The sequence below is a fragment of the Dreissena polymorpha genome, chromosome 13, assembly GCF_020536995.1.
Source record: "Dreissena polymorpha isolate Duluth1 chromosome 13, UMN_Dpol_1.0, whole genome shotgun sequence".
Taxonomy (NCBI): Eukaryota; Metazoa; Mollusca; class Bivalvia; order Myida; family Dreissenidae; genus Dreissena; species Dreissena polymorpha.
The window spans coordinates 24,664,888-24,683,127 of NC_068367.1; the positions used below are offsets into that span (position 1 = coordinate 24,664,888).

At 37.0% G+C, this 18,240-nt stretch overlaps 1 protein-coding gene across 2 annotated transcripts in view; it reads left to right on the forward strand.

The window, feature by feature from the left end:
* Window positions 1–18,240, forward strand: part of LOC127856373 (ES1 protein homolog, mitochondrial-like) — a 43,122-nt gene that overhangs the window by 4,777 nt on the left and 20,105 nt on the right. For both annotated transcript variants that reach the window (XM_052392519.1, XM_052392518.1), the window contains exon 2: window positions 2,686–2,738. In XM_052392519.1, the coding sequence (XP_052248479.1) occupies window positions 2,686–2,738 (53 nt within the window). The remainder of the gene's footprint in view (window positions 1–2,685; window positions 2,739–18,240) is intronic.

Below are 18,240 nucleotides of genomic sequence, written 5' to 3' on the forward strand. Positions count from 1 at the left end.
ACAAAACCCATCAAATTAAAATTACATGTAAATACTGTCATGTCCTTTGCTTTTAATATGGCTTTGTAGTATGTTTATTTTCAAAGCACTCATTACACTTTCTAACACTCATTTATTTATCACACTAGCGTACTCATGCCATTGATAATTATATTTTTATTATTAGATGTATTACTATTGAAATTTATTGAAGCTTTTCTGCAAAAAATATTACGGCTTATGCATAGAGCTCTTTGTTGTGTCAAATTGTCGGCCTTTCAGTCTTCAGATAATCTTTAATTTGATGCTTATGCCGCGTTTTGAAAGTTGCAAATAAATGTATTAATAAATTCGTTTGGCGCTTAATAATATATTTTTGAAATATTATTTAGGTGTTGTTGTTTTTTTCGGAGTTTTTTTGTGTGTGGATTAATTGACTAAACATTTGGTGTCGTTATCCATATGTTTTGCGTTACTTCAAAGACCTATAAAATACATTTTTAGTATTTAAGCTTTATAGCTGTTAAATGATTCAAAGATGAAAATATAGATATATCACATAGATCACATTCCCTTCATCTTCCGAATAATCACATAAAAGATCGTCAAGATCAATATCACTCTCTCATGATAAAAAGCTCGTTTTTTAACGTGACAAAATTCCATCTAAAAAAATATAAATCCAAACCACAATTTTTTATCTCTGATATCAGTTAGAACAAGAAAAATAATGGAAGGCGTATCAAAAATATCATACTTTATATAATATGTTATGATTTTGGAATGTAGATTTTTACCAAATGAGACCAATTACAAACAATTAGCGGTAATTAATTGCGCAAGAATCTTTTATAAGTATTAATTAAAATATAATCTGCTTGATGTTGCGGCTATTAAAATCAACACAACAATACATGCGTGAATTGTTTGTGAAACGTTAAAAGTAACAAGTCTAATCAAAGACATAGTATGAGCGACTGAACCGACAAATTTTCGCCGATGATTACCACTTGATTACAGATAAAAAACAAATACACGAAAGCATTTAAAACATTTTATTTGTAACAATCAAATGTCAACTTCAAACAATCATTTAAACAACAAAAAATGTGATAATAGCCTAACATTAATTCATTAAGTAATTTATTTATCCGACAACGGTGAAGCGGGTATTCTCTACGTCTTTGACTTTTGGAATCGCAGACTCGGACAAATTAGCAGCAGTGTAATGGCGGACAATCACGTGACTGACAATATGGCGGCGGTCAATTTATCGATTATGGAACGGTCTATATTGAAGATAGCAACTTCATATTTCGCATGCATGTGTATCTCATGAAGCTGCACATTTTGAGTGGTGAAAGGTCAAGGTCATCCTTCAAGGTCAGAGGTCAAATATATGTGGCCAAAATCGCTCATTTTATGAATACTTTTGCAATATTGAAGATAGCAACTTGATATTTGGCATGCATGTGTATCTCATGGAGCTGCACATTTTGAGTGGTGAAAGGTCAAGGTCAAGGTCATCTTTCAAGGTCAGAGGTCAATTATATGTGGCCAAAATCGCTCATTTTATGAATACTTTTGCAATATTGAAGATAGCAACTTGATATTTGGCATGCATGTGCATCTCATGGAGCTGCTCATTTTGAGTGGTGAAAGGTCAAGGTCAAGGTCATCCTTCAAGGTCAGAGGTCAAATATATGTGGCCCAAATCGCTTATTTTATGAATACTTTTGCAATATTGAAGATAGCAACTTGATATTTGGCATGCATGTGTATCTCATGGAGCTGCACATTTTGAGTGGTGAAAGGTCAAGGTCAAGGTCATCCTTCACAAGGTCAAGGTCATCCTACAATGTCAAACATCATATAGGGGGACATTGTGTTTCACAAACACATCTTGTTTTAAACATCTAATAAATTACCCCACCCCACATTATACCCCCCTCTCAGCCACCCTACCCCCCCCTACCCCCCCCCCCCCCCCCAACATTTTTTTTTCCTTTTTTTATTTTTGAAAGATCGTCTAATAAATTATTGACTATGAACAATTTCCCCATGATGGCTTACGTTATACTGTCAAGCACTTGAATAGTCGAGCGCGCTGTCCTCTGACAGCTCTTATTAGGTCACAAGGTCAAAGGTCAAGGTCACAGTGACTCGAAATAGTAAAATGGTTTCTGGATGATAACTCAAGAATGCTTACGCCTAGGATCATGAAACTTCATAGGTACATTGATCATGACTGGCAGATGACCCCTATTGATTTTCAGGTCACTAGGTCAAAGGTCAAGGTCACAGTGACTCGAAATAGTACAATGGTTTCCGGATGATAACTTACATTAGGTCAAAGGTCAAGGTCACAGTGACAAAAAACGTATTCACACAATGGCTGTCTCTACAACTGACAGCCCATATGGGGGGCATGCATGTTTTACAAACAGCCCTTGTTTCATTTGATACAATCATGCTTAAATGGATGGTTTAAACTGATTCACTTACACCTTAATGATATAAAATATATGACTGTAATGAACACTCAACTATTTTATAACAGTGTTTGGCTTATAATAATTTTTTCACATTAAATTATACATTTTTATTACATTTATTATTATATTATTTTTAGCTTGCATGGAGAACAGTGCCAAATTACCTAGGTATATTTCCATTGACTTAATTTCTTTGATTATTCCACTGCAGGTGCTCTCTGGCTGTGGCGTCTATGATGGGAGTGAAGTCCATGAGTCTTCAGCGTAAGTTCACTTTTATACTTAAAAGGTTCATTTAACCCTTTACCACTTAGATACATATTTTGACGCATTTATACTTGTTTATAGTCCCTTCAAAAGTTACATTTAATTAGATTCCTTTCTTACTTAATTCAAGTTTTAAAGGCTTCATCTCCAAACCTTAGATACTGATGAGTAGCAAACAAAATAAAACCTGAACAGACTGTGATGCTGTTTGCACATAGCCATTGTCACTTTGCACCTTAGTGGGAAAGGGTTAAAGGTTATTGCACTTGTAAACTGGAAAGATCTAGATTGATATTTTTACTAACTGTGTCCTGACTATTTTGGCTCTTGACTTGGTGCCCCTTTGGATTGGTGAACATTAAGAGTAATATACAATTTTGATATGTGTTTTTTTTGCGGGCTAGCTGACATACCAGGATTTTGACCTATACTTAATATTATCCAATAAAATGTTGAGAAAATCTCTCACCAGCAGGCATAAATAAATAAATGGATTTTTTGTAAGTTTTAAACTACGTTACTGAGCAAAAAAATAAAACGCCAAGTCTTGCCTTTTTTAAGTTGTAAAAGTGATCATTGAACATCTGCTTTACAACGTTATGCTCACCTGAGCACTTAGTTCTCATGAGGAGCTTTATGTATACACTTAGTTCTCATGAGGAGCTTTATGTATACACTTAGTTCTCATGAGGTGCTTTATGTATACACTTAGTTCTCATGAGGAGCTTTATGTATACACTTAGTTCTCATGAGGTGCTTTATGTATACACTTAGTTCTCATGAGGTGCTTTATGTATACACTTAGTTCTCATGAGGAGCTTTATGTATACACTTAGTTATCATGAGGTGCTTTATGTATACACTTAGTTCTCATGAGGAGCTTTATGTATACCAAATGGTCAGTGTTCATTAGTAAATGTGTGCATCAACTTTTTTCGTCTTTGAATTTCTCCTTCTGAACCAATTTACAGATTCTAATAAAACTTCACATGCATGATCTTTGGATGAGCCTATTTCAAAGCTGTTCAAACCAATCCAGTCCATTGCATATGTTGGGTACTGGAGTTACAAACAGTTAAAAAAGAAAACTTTATAAATCTTTTCTGTAACCACAAAGGTCAGACTTCAATATTTGGTGAGTAATATCATCTTGTAATTGTCTAACTACTCTGTTCAAACCATGCCCCTGGGATCAAACTGATCACGCCCCAAGGTGTCACATGATTTATATAGACATATATCTAGTAAATCTCTTAAAAAAGGTTCTGTGTACCACAAGTGCCAGGGATTTAATGGTTAGTTAGTAAAATGGTATGGTTGTCCTGCAAACTGTTTGTTCAAGTGAACCCCCCTGTGGTAAAATTTTACCCTGTCCTGGAAGTTACATGTTTTCCCTATTTGTGTAAAAAACGTTTCTCCTCTGAGACTGCAATGCCGAGAGGTGTAGTATTTTGCATGTAACATTGTATGGTTGTCCTCTATCAAGTTTGTTCAAATAACATTAATTATACTTTTTTAAAGAACAATAATTATACTTTTTAATTTTTTTTATCTAAAGGAAAGATCTAAGATCAATAACTTAAAAATAGCAACAAGAATTGCTTTAGAACAAACATGAAAAATAAAATGACTTTAAACAAAGGTATATACTTATCTTTTACAATGTAACAGAAAGTCTCTATCAATATTCAAATGTTCTCAAAAATAGCATACTCTGATTCTAGTCTTTAAAGTTATCATTCTGATCTCAAGTCTATGTTGTCTATCAAATGTTTTATCGTTCTAAAATACAGCAAGCGAGTTAACCATTTTATTTGTCCACTGCTAATTTCACAATTTGATCAGTCATCTTTCCTGAATGTATGACCTCCAGCAATGTGAAAATGGCAGCCCCCTGTTTGGTAATCACACTGGCCAATTGTAGAGCCAGGGATCCATTACAACGATTTGACTTCCCCTCTCTTAAGTTCTTCCTGAATTGCCGCAATTTCTATTCTCAATTGTTTACACCAACACGTCTTGTGGAGTTAACAGCCTCTATTACACTTCTATTGTCAATGAATACTTGTATGTCAATTTCAGTATCTTCTTACCTGAGTAACTTTATCAACATATGTCTATAGTAAATACCTGCTTCTATTCATTCTGGAAGGCCTGGTGCCTCTGCGGCAATATATAGTTGAATGTACTATTCTAAGTATTTTATTCGCTTTCTTCGTTATGGGACAACAGTGTCCAAGTTCGTCCATCAACCAAACAATATGTGCTAAGGTGCTCCCGATGCCGTCATTAATGTTCCTTTACGAAGCATCAGAAAATACTACTTTACTAACTTTACCCTTCAACTTTGGATGCATTAAATACGACTTTGCTTCTTTTAATTTCCTTATGGTTTTATTTCCACTTAGCAAGTCTTTCAAAGACCCATTTTTAGCTCATCTATTTTTTGAAAAAAAAGAGCTAGTGTCATCACCTTGGCTTCGGCGTCGGCGTCTGCATCGGCGTCCGGTTAAGTTTTGCGTTTAGGTCCACTTTTCTCAGAAAGTATCAATGATATTGCATTCAAACTTGGTACACTTACTCACTATCATGAGTGGACTGGGAAGACAAAGTTAGATAACTCTGGCATGCATTTTGACAGAATTATGTGCCCTTTTTATACTTAGAAAATTGAAAATTTTGGTTAAGTTTTGTGTTTAGGTCTATTATATTCCTTAAGTATCAAAGCTATTGCTTTCATACTTGCAACACTTACTAACTATCATAAGGGGACTGTGCAGGCAAAGAAATGTAACTCTGACTGGCATTTTGACAGAATTATGTGCCCTTTTTATACTTAGAAAATTGAAAATTTGGTTAAGTTTTGTGTTTAGGTCCACTTTATTCCTACAGTATCAAAGCTATTGCTTTCATACTTGCAACACTTATTAACTATCATAAGGGGACTGTGCAGGCAAAGTTATGTAACTCTGACTGGCATTTGGACGGAATTATGGGCCCTTTATACTTAGAAAGTTGAAAATTTTGTGTTTTGGTGCACTTTACCCCTAAACTATCATAGATATTGCTTTCATTCTTGGAACACTCGCAAACTATCATAATGGTACAGTAAAAGGACAAGTTGCATAACTCTGGTTGTCATTTTTACGGAATTATGGCCCTTTTTTGACTTAGTAACTTTGAATATATGGTTAAATTTTGTGTTTTGATCCACTTTACTTCTAAAGTATCAAGGCTATTGTTTAGTTTAAACCTATTTAATTTAGCTCGATTGCGTCGAAAGCCTTAGGCTTATATAAACGCTCTCGAGTCCGTTTCCTGGGCCTAGAACCAGTACTTGGTGTCTTTGGGGTATTGCTTTCAAACTTCAAATACTTTCATGCTATCATGAGGTTACTGTACCTGGCAAGTTGAATTTTACCTTGACCTTTGAATGACCTTGACTCTCAAGGTCAAATTATTAAATTTTGCTAAAAATGCCATAACTTCTTTATTTATGATTAGATTTGATTGATACTTTGACAAAACTACTCTTACCTGACATACCACAATAGACTCCAGACTTTCTTTTTTAAGATCATCTCACAAATGACCACCACACCCTCACACTATACTATACCCCCCCCCCTCGAATCTCCCCCCCCCTAATTTTTTTTTTTTAAGATCATCTCACAAATGACCACCACACCCTCACACTATGCTATACCCCCCACCCCACCCCCCAATTTTTTTTTTGAAACAGTTAAAAAACACAAATATATATTTTTATTATTTTATGTTTGAAATACCTTCCAACCATCGCACCCAAGAATACCCACCTCCCCCCCCTCAGAATCCCCCCCCCCTAAATTTTTTATATATATTTTTTTTTTTAGCTCACCTGAGCAATAGCTCGGGGTGAGCTATTTTGATCTCTCACCGTCCGGCGTCCGTCCGTTCGTCTGTCTGTCTGTAAACAATTTGTAAACATCTTTTTCTACTAAACCATTTAGCCAATTTCAACTAAATTTCATGTGGAGCATCCCTAGGTCATGGGACAAAAGAATTGTTAAAAAAAATTTGATCACATAACCAAGATGGCCGCCATGACCATATATGGTAAAAACTAAAAACCTTAAAAAATCTTCTTGTCAGAAACTGCTCATCAGATTTTCAAAAAATTTCACAGGGATGACCTTTGAAGGCTCCCCTGAACAAGTTGTTCAAAGAAATTTGATTCGTCAAAAAACATGGCCGCAGGAGCTCGTTGAACTTTGCAGGTTTATTCGTTTTTGCCAATTTTGTGAAAACTTTCAAAAATCTTCCACATTTTTTGTCCGATCCTTTCCAAATTTGCACAGTGTCTTTATATCAATGAGGACACGAACCCTAAAAAAAATGAGCATTATTGGTCCATGAAGTACAGAATTACCTCCCCTTGAATTGAGAAAATGGTGTTTATGCAATAAAGTCCAAATTTTTCATCCAATTCTTTCCAAACTTGTAAGGATTTAGCATGGTTCAAACAAGGGAAACAACTACGGTTTATGCATGTTCTTTTTATTACAGATTTGCCTCCCTTTAATTCATTCAAAATCTCATTTTACAGCAGAGATTCCAAATCTGACCTGTAAATGAGCCCATATTTACTGCCAGTGCTAGGTTACCTTTTCCCATTTGATCATTCTTAAGTATTGGTCTTGTAATGCTGCTACTGCTTCTGCTACTTCTACTACTATTACTACTACTACTACTACTACAACTACTACTACTACTACTACTACTACTACTAGTACTACCACCACCACCACCACCACCACCACCACCACCACCACCACCACCACCACCACCACCACCACCACCACCACTACCACCACCTCCACCACCACCACCACCACCACCACCACCACCACCACCACCACCACCACCACTTCTACTACTACTGGCACTACTACTACTACTTTTACCACTACTACTACTACTACTACTACCACTACTACCGCTACTATTACTACTACTACTACTACTACTTCTACTACTACTACTACTACTACTACTACTACTACTACTTCTACTACTACTACTACTACTACTTCTACTACTACTACTACTACTACTACTACTACAACTACTATTACTACTACTACTACTACTACTACTACTACTACTACTACTACTACTACTACTACTACTACTACTACACCACCACCACCACCACCACCACCACCACCATTCACAGTGACAAAAAACGTATTCACACAATGGCTGCTACTACAACTTATAGCCCATATAGGGGGGCATGCATGTTTTACAAACAGCCCTTGTTTCTATGGGATTTTAACCACAACTGTTCATGTTTATCTCCGACATATATTTTTAGGTCACCTGTCATGAAGTGACACGGTGAGCTTATGTGATCGTGTGATGTCCGGCGTCCGTTGTGCGTGCCTGCGTGTGTCCGTGCGTCCGTCCGTCAACAATTTGTTTGTGTAGACAGTAGAGGTAACAGTTTGCATCCAATCTTGATGAAATTTGGTCAACATGTTTATCTTGATGAAATCCGGTTTGGGATATTATTTGGGTCATCTGGGGTCAAAAACAAGGTCACTAGGTCGAATAATAGAACAACCTTCTGTAGACAATAGAGGTCACAGTTTTCATCCAATCTTTATGAAATTTTGTCAGAATGTTTATCTTGATGAAATCTGGGTTCGGATTTTATTTTGGTCATCTGGGGTAAAAAACTAGGTCACTAGGTCAAATAATAGAAAAACCTTGTGTAGACATTAGAGATCACAGTTTTCATCCAAGCTTTATGAAATTTGGTCAGAATTCTTGATGAAATCTGGGTGGGATTGTATTTGGGTCATCTGGGGTAAAAATCATAGGTCAAATAAATAGAAAAACCTTGTGTTGACAATAGAGGTCACAGTTTTCATCCAATATTTATGAACTGTGGTCAGAATGTTTATCTTAATAAAATCTGGATTGGGATTGTATTTGGGTCATCTAGAGTCAGGAACTAGGTCAATAGGTCAAATCATAGAAAAACATTGTGTAGACAATAGAGGTCATAGTTTTCATCTGATCTTAATGAGTCAGGTGAGCAATTCAGGGCCATCATGGCCCTCTTGTTTTTTTTAAGATCATCTCACAAATGACCACCTCACCCTCACACTATACCCCCCCACCCCACCCACCCAATTTTTTTTTTGAAACTGTTAAAAAACACAAATATTTATTTTTATTATTTTATGTTTGAAATACCGTCCAACCATCGCACCCAAGAATCACCCCCCCAACCCACGCCCCCACACTATACACCCCTCTTCACTCCACCCCTCCCTCCTTTGTGATTGAAAATGAGAGTCCCTTCACCTTTAAAAAGAAAATAGATGAGCGGTCTGCACCCGCAAGGCGGTGCTCTTGTTAAGTTTTGTTCTTAATGCGATCATCTCAAACGCCTCCTTTACGACCCAATTCAGCTGCCCAACTGTATTTTTCTCAAAACTGTTTGTTCGGACTCATTAAATGGATCTTTGCTTAGTACACATTGACTTCTACCAGGTTCAACTCCCGGAAACTATATCTCGGCAACATAATCAGAATGGTCTAATTTCTAGCTCGGCTGTTTTCGGAGAAAACCCGAGGTATTGTAATAGCCAGCCTGTCGTCCTCCGTCCAACGTCTGCCATCTGACGTGCGACGTCCAAGTCGTGCTAAAACCTTTACATTGACTCTAATATCAAAGTGCTTCCACTTACAACTTTTTAAACTTTATATGTAGATGCACCTTGATAAGTTCTACATGCCACACCCATATTGGGGTCACTAGGTCAAAGGTCAAGGTAATTTGACCTCTAAAAAATTAATTCTGACAAGCTTTCATTTATTCAAAACTGCGATCGCAGCCGAGCGTTGGCACCTGTTATGCGGTGCTCTTGTTCATAGTCATTACCCCGAGTCAATTTAAATCCTATATATTTGAAAGACCTGTCTTCAATTTTGTCTGCTGAAAATCTTTTACGTAATTTTTCAACTTGTTTCTCAAATATGTCAGTACCCGCATGTAAGAAGTCATCCACATGGCAGCAAATAATAACTTCCAACTTTCCAGTTTCATACAATGAAAAAACAGCACGGTCAAGTTCACATTGTACGAAACCAAGTTTTATCAGTTCCTCTCTCACACTTAAGTAGAACTGTCTAGCACTGACTTTCAGTCCATACAGTCCATGTTTGAGTTTCCATACTGTTTCATCTGAGGAACCACTTTCTTTAGGAGGTTGAATCAATACATCCCTTTCCGGTTCTTTTCCTTGCAGGAATGCGGATTTTATGTCCTTAGTTTTAATACACCAACCTTTTACATCAGCGACCGACAAGAATATTCTCAAAGCGCCTTTTCCAACAGTTGGACTGTCACTCTGTGTCAAATTTTATTCTTCAAAACCCCTCACTACCAGTCTAGCTTTTGTTTGACCATCCTTTTTTTGTTATAACCCATTTTGTGGATTAAACCTCTTGATCATTATACCTTACTTCTTCATTTGTATTGAACTGCTTTAGGTTTTCCAATTCTGCTTGTTTAGCAATCATAGTTTCGTTGTCAACGTTTCTATTTTCAATCTGAATTTCACTGTCACTAGCCACTCACACTTTTAAAGGTCAATACTTCGAGCTTCACCATTTGCGTCTTTTACATTATACCAATTTGTGTACTTTCCAGTTGATTTACCAGCACGACTTGTTATTTCAGAGTGTGTTCGCTCCGAGTTTATATTGTAACTTTGTTCCTTTGCTTAAAGAGATATCTTTTTCTTCATTCCCTGTAATTATGTTATTGTTCATTGTTGGAGTTTCAACACTTTCGTTCTGTTGTTCGCTTTTGATACTACCAACATGTTCCCTAAAGGAGATAACTTCCGTAACTCCATTTTCTTTTCTTGATGTTTGAGACTGTGCAGTTTCTTATGAACTATTGTTTTCAATTCTTATCAGTCTGTTTGGCGACACTCGTACTAACACTCCTCCGTGTTGCACAAACAAGACCTTTCCACTTTCCCAGGTCCTAACCATCTATCATTCCCTTCACGTGTGTAAAACACCAAATGTCTTTTTCAAAGTTCTGTTCTGAAGCTCTGATCTTTGACCGAAATGCTCGCTTAATTCTGTCACTTGATTCTGTTTCAATGAAAACTTTTCGAGCCTTATGCAGAGCATTGATGTGGTCCCCTCGAGTGCAGGTGGACTGTCTTTGAAAATGTAAGGTAGATTTGGGTTTTTCCTAAATACAAGCTAGTGACTACTGAATCCACTCCACATTTGTAGCGAGTTTTTAGCCATGTTGGCCTAAGACAAAAGTGTTTAAATGTCAGTTCCAGGATTTTCTGCCTCTAACTTAAACATCATTACATCAGACACAGCATGATTCCTGTCACAAAGACCATTTTGAAACGGACTGTGGCATGCAATTGTGCATACTCTAACATTGATAATCGATGTTATTTCACGAGAATCGTCCGAGTTGAATTCGCCTCCGTTATCGGTGAGGATTGATGACATCACACCATACACACCTACCCAATATTTCATTGCATCTTCTATGTCACTAGGTCTTTTCGTAAGAACAAATATCGAGACAGTGTACCGCGACCAAATATCGATCATGTGAAGGAACCATAACCCTTCCATTGTTTCAAGTCCATATCCACCGTTTCATTAAATTCTTTAGCCATCGGCGTCTTTCCAAGAGCCCGAGTCAGCCAGAAGACGTTTTTAGTCGTTTCATCGGCGGATGCGCAAATTGTCTATGAAGCTTCTGAAGCTGTTTTTCACTGTTTTCAAGCTTTACCTCTAGCACTTTATTCACTGCTATTTTTATGCCCCCCTTCAAAGAAGAGGGGGTACTGTGAAACCATTATTAATCGTCAGGCATTAATTTTCATAAATTTCGTCAGTCGACCGATCGGCGAATTTAAGATCCTAACGAACAATCATGCTCTATGTTTGAACAAAAACAAACACTAAGTTGAACAATATTTTAAAACTTTACCGTATACATTAGGCATTAAATTCCAACATAATCCATGCACACATTCACTGCTGTTTCGTAATCAAGATTAATCCGGTTTTGACACAAAGGGATGTAGATTACACAAGGTACTTAACTGACACGTTACACTTCTTTAAAACGCGTGTGCAGTACAGCTGTATCGAATGCGTTGACTTCGTTTATGTAGAATGGTAATGAATTAGCGCTTATTGTTTATAACTTTATTACCCATTAGGTGCATTGTGTTTTTCAGGGGTGTTGCATATTAGCCATCATGCAGCGAATGTCGATGAAAGACAATAAACCAAATGAAAAGATGAGATGTGTGATCAACATGCGTATTCATCACAAATTAATAAAGAATATTTTAATTGCTGTTTGTTGTTTGATTGTTTGCCCATAACCACACTTATTACTATTTTATATGTATCAATTTATTTATTTTTAAATTATTGACATTATTGATTTATATACCGATAGTTTACTTTTTAAGAACAAACACACACATAGAGTTTATAATTTTAAAGTTGATATCAGAATAAAAAAGCATTTTATTTGAAAAAAAAACAGTGACATTTGAGACCAATTACTGTTCTTAAAATTATCAAAAATGTACGATGCAAAACGCTTGAAACTTTATAGAAAAGTGACAAAATAATTTCCTAACACTAGTTATAACCCATATTGTTCGCACCTTCCCTAATTGGTGCCGATAAAGGTACGATTGTTATCAGTATGGCAATTATAATAATAGAATAAGACTAATTGGCAATTGGCTTCGTTGTTACAAACACTCGTTAACGGTTATTCGATCCCACTTGTCCGCTAATCATAACAATGAACGTGTGAATGGAATACATTAAGAGGGTCCATTACTGTCCCTTGAAAACAAAACTAGTTAATTGGCAAGTGACAAACAGGCCCCACCTCCTGCAGTGATTCTCAAGTGTGCTCCCGCATTCGTACCACGATTTTTCGCAACTGCGATTGATCGCGAATATGTATTACACACAAATCGGATATTTACTGACGCATTTTTTTAAAATTCAAAATCAGAAATCGGCGAATTTAAGTGCTGACGAAATCGTCATTTTTATAAGAATGACGAAATTTTGTGCTGTCGAAAATAAATGGTTTCACAGTATATTGTTTTGCTCATGTCGGTTTGTCTGTCGGTCGGTCGGTCTGTCGGTCTGTCGGTCCGTCCACCAGGTGGTTGTCAGACGATAACTCAAGAACGCTTGGGCCTAGGATCATGAAACTTCATAGGTACATTGATCATGACTCGCAGATGACCCCTATAGATTTTGAGGTCACTAGGTCAAAGGTCAAGGTCACGGTGACCTGAAATAGTAAAATGGTTTTTGAATGATAACTCAAGAACGCATACGCCTAGGATCATGAAACTTCATGGGTAGATTGATCATGACTTGCAGATGACCCCTATTGATTTTGAGGTCACTAGGTCAAAGGTCAAGGTCACGGTGACCCGAAATAGTAAAATGGTTTTCGGATGATAATTCAAGAACGCATACGCCTAGGATCATGAAACTTCAAAGGTAGATTGACCATCACTTGCAGATGACCCCTATTGCTTTTGAGGTCACAAGGTCAAAGGTCAAGGTCACGGTGACCCGAAATAGTAAAATGATTTTCGGATGATAACTCAAGAACGTTTTTGCCTAGGATCATGACACTTCATAGGTTCATAGATCGTGACTCGCAGATGACCCTATTGATTTTTAGGTCACTAGGTCAAAGGTCAAGGTCACAGTGACAAAAATCGTATTCACACAATGGCTGCCACTACAACGGACAGCCCATATGGGGGGGCATGCATGTTTTACAAACAGCCCTTGTTTCACGTATATCAATGGGTAGGCAATAGTGTCCAGAGGATGTGAAGTTTAGCCCAATATCTTTTCCGAAAAACACACGCTGTATCATTCTCGAAATCAATTTTAATTTCGGCTGCTTTCAGTGCATTTCTCGATAACAATACTGGAATATCTGAATCGACTACATCGGTTGGTATTTTTACTTCTCTATCTGTAGTCATAGCTGGTACTCTTTCTGACTGTAAACGTGTACCGCCTTTAAATTTGAAAATTGTGTTACCTTCCTTCATGACAACTTTTTCTCTTCTTCACTCAAAGATTCGATAAAGTCATTCAACCACGTTTTGCCTCATACAGTACTGCTGCACGCACTATCTTATACCGCACACTGTCTCGCATATGAGGCCAACTGAGTTAAGTCATTTTTAACATATCCCGTAAACAACACTCCAAATTCTCCTTCCGCAACGTTCACTTTTGCCATTTATTCGTTACCTTTCAGGGCATTCGTTCAAAAGATGCCTGTACGAACCACACGACTTACAGGTCAAAGTCCTACCGTCATTTCCAGTTGGATTCATTTTCTTCGGCTGTGTTTGACGATTTCCTCCACATGTATTATAGTATCCACCTCTGTTGTAGCCACGCCCTACACGACATCTACCACCACGCTTAGCATAACTACTAATCACAAACGCAGATTCAACCTTAATCGCCGCCCCTGCGAATGACGCACTTTCCACCACCTCACCTCTAAACTTCTTCAATGACTTTTTAGCCTGTTCATACAGTGTTCCTCTTTCTTCGTAATTCATGCCGGTTAGAAATAACATATTTTCTTCCTTTGTCATATTTGCTTTTCTCAAAAGTTTGAATGCATGAAGGAATCGAATACGGAAATAAATTCACTAATAGATTGGTCTCTGGAAGTCGTTTAAGTCCTCGATTTTTTTAAAGCTATCTGAATGATCATCTTTTTTTCAAATGAGTGTCACAAAATTTCAGCAAAGTGACTAACCCATCATACTTTTCAAATCATCCAACTTTATCTGGTCAAACACTTTCTCTCTTGTTTTCCTGTCATCATCTTCAGGCAAAGCCAAAGCAATAGCTACCCCTTGCTTCTTCTTATCTAAATCTGTCACTTCATCCAAGCTAAGAGTTCAAGTTTATACATTTCATAAGTTTTTTCTTGAGAATAGGTGGGTAGGGTAATTTTTGTTGCCATTTGCAGTGATTGTTCTCAATTAACAAGTTACGCACACATAATTCCAAACAATATTGTCTCTATTATCACTGGCACTTTTAATTGTCCGCACTGACACCAATATTCTCTCTGCTACCACTGTAAAATCTAATAAAACAGTTTTCTGATATTTATTTGTCAACAAACATGTGCTCTTCAACTCTCCAATCATTTCCCTTACATTCACCACAAGAATGGACGAGTATTTCCCCTTACTTTAGCAATCAGATAAAAGAGTATTTTCCGTTATACTGTGAATATCAAATTAAACTGTACAAAGTTAACAGCCACGTTCGTGCTCATTAATTTATTTGGATTTGCGGGGGGTTAGAATTGCTTGCAAGGTATGTGAGGCATACCCGACAAGTCAACATACTGTAATTCTCTTTGATCTCATCGAATTTACATCTTCCAACACCGACACAAATTAAAAAGAATCAGTATATCTGCAGAGTATCTTTTTTAAACTAATTCCAATTTAAAAGCTTCAAAGGCAAATACATAGATTATGTTTTAAATTATTCATTATCTGACTAAAGATTCGGATACGGCGACATTTACATGTTGCCAAGTTTTGAAATCGCCTTGTACAATACCATGTGTGATTGCTTCGAATGGTGTTAAGTGATCATGTGTATTGTCCGATCTGTACTGTCCTACATTCATAGAACACAGGTGAATTTCTGCGTTGAATAAGACCAAGATCGTGAAAATCCAATATTCTTTCTGCTACCACTGTTAAATCTAATAAAACAGTTTTCTGATATTTATTTGTCAACAAACATGTGCTCTTCAACTCTCCAATTATTTCCCTTACATTCACCACATTAATGGACGAGTATTTCCCCTTACTTTAGCAATCAGATAAAAGAGTATTTTCCGCTATACTGTGAATATCAAATTAAACTGTACAAAGTTAACAGCCACGTTCGTGCTCATTAATTTATTTGGATTTGAGGGGGCTAAGAATTGCTTGCAAAGTATGTGAGGCATACCCGACAAGTCAACATACTGTAATTCTCTTTGATCTCATCAAATTTACATCTTCCAACACCGACACAAATTAAAAAGCATCAGTATATCTGCAGAGTATCTTGTAAATGTCGCCAAGTTTTGAAATCGCCTTGTACAATACCATGTGTGAGATTACCGGAATAAACCCCCTTCGGAAGAAACCCCCTTCCCTAAAAACGGCATAGCGGAAGAAACCCCCTTTCACATTTTGCATACGCGGAAGAAACCCCCTCGCTAGTTTTGCATAGGCGGAACAAACCCCCTTCGAGTTTTCAGACAGGCGGAATAAACCCCCTTCGTGTTTTCAGAGAGGCGGAATAAACCCCCTTCCTAAAGTGTTAAGTTTTTCCCGCAGAGGTAGTAAAATCCCGACTCGAACAATTCCCCAATACATCCGTTTCAACCCGACTCTATTACTGCATGCTTGCTACTTTTCAAGTTTATATTTATTTCCCGTTTGTGTTACCTTCCTTCATGACAACTTTTTCTCTTCTTCACTCAAAGATTCGATAAAGTCATTCAACCACGTTTTGCCTCATACAGTACTGCTGCACGCACTATCTTATACCGCACACTGTCTCGCATATGAGGCCAACTGAGTTAAGTCATTTTTAACATATCCCGTAAACAACACTCCAAATTCTCCTTCCGCAACGTTCACTTTTGCCATTTATTCGTTACCTTTCAGGGCATTCGTTCAAAAGATGCCTGTACGAACCACACGACTTACAGGTCAAAGTCCTACCGTCATTTCCAGTTGTATTCATTTTCCTCGGCTGTGTTTGACGATTTCCTCCACATGTATTATAGTATCCACCTCTGTTGTAGCCACGCCCTACACGACATCTACCACCACGCTTAGCATAACTACTAATCACAAACGCAGATTCAACCTTAATCGCCGCCCCTGCGAATGACGCACTTTCCACCACCTCACCTCTAAACTTCTTCAATGACTTTTTAGCCTGTTCATACAGTGTTCCTCTTTCTTCGTAATTCATGCCGGTTAGAAATAACATATTTTCTTCCTTTGTCATATTTGCTTTTCTCAAAAGTTTGAATGCATGAAGGAATCGAATACGGAAATAAATTCACTAATAGATTGGTCTCTGGAAGTCGTTTAAGTCCTCGATTTTTTTAAAGCTATCTGAATGATCATCTTTTTTTCAAATGAGTGTCACAAAATTTCAGCAAAGTGACCAACCCATCATACTTTTCAAATCATCCAACTTTATCTGGTCAAACACTTTCTCTCTTGTTTTCCTGTTATCATCTTCAGGCAAAGCCAAAGCAATAGCTACCCCTTGCTTCTTCTTATCTAAATCTGTCACTTCATCCAAGCTAAGAGTTCAAGTTTATACATTTCATAAGTTTTTTCTTGAGAATAGGTGGGTAGGGTAATTTTTGTTGCCATTTGCAGTGATTGTTCTCAATAAACAAGTTACGCACACATAATTCCAAACAATATTGTCTCTATTATCACTGGCACTTTTAATTGTCCGCACTGACACCAATATTCTCTCTGCTACCACTGTAAAATCTAATAAAACAGTTTTCTGATATTTATTTGTCAACAAACATGTGCTCTTCAACTCTCCAATCATTTCCCTTACATTCACCACAAGAATGGACGAGTATTTCCCCTTACTTTAGCAATCAGATAAAAGAGTATTTTCCGTTATACTGTGAATATCAAATTAAACTGTACAAAGTTAACAGCCACGTTCGTGCTCATTAATTTATTTGGATTTGCGGGGGGTTAGAATTGCTTGCAAGGTATGTGAGGCATACCCGACAAGTCAACATACTGTAATTCTCTTTGATCTCATCGAATTTACATCTTCCAACACCGACACAAATTAAAAAGAATCAGTATATCTGCAGAGTATCTTTTTTAAACTAATTCCAATTTAAAAGCTTCAAAGGCAAATACATAGATTATGTTTTAAATTATTCATTATCTGACTAAAGATTCGGATACGGCGACATTTACATGTTGCCAAGTTTTGAAATCGCCTTGTACAATACCATGTGTGATTGCTTCGAATGGTGTTAAGTGATCATGTGTATTGTCCGATCTGTACTGTCCTACATTCATAGAACACAGGTGAATTTCTGCGTTGAATAAGACCAAGATCGTGAAAATCCAATATTCTTTCTGCTACCACTGTTAAATCTAATAAAACAGTTTTCTGATATTTATTTGTCAACAAACATGTGCTCTTCAACTCTCCAATTATTTCCCTTACATTCACCACATTAATGGACGAGTATTTCCCCTTACTTTAGCAATCAGATAAAAGAGTATTTTCCGCTATACTGTGAATATCAAATTAAACTGTACAAAGTTAACAGCCACGTTCGTGC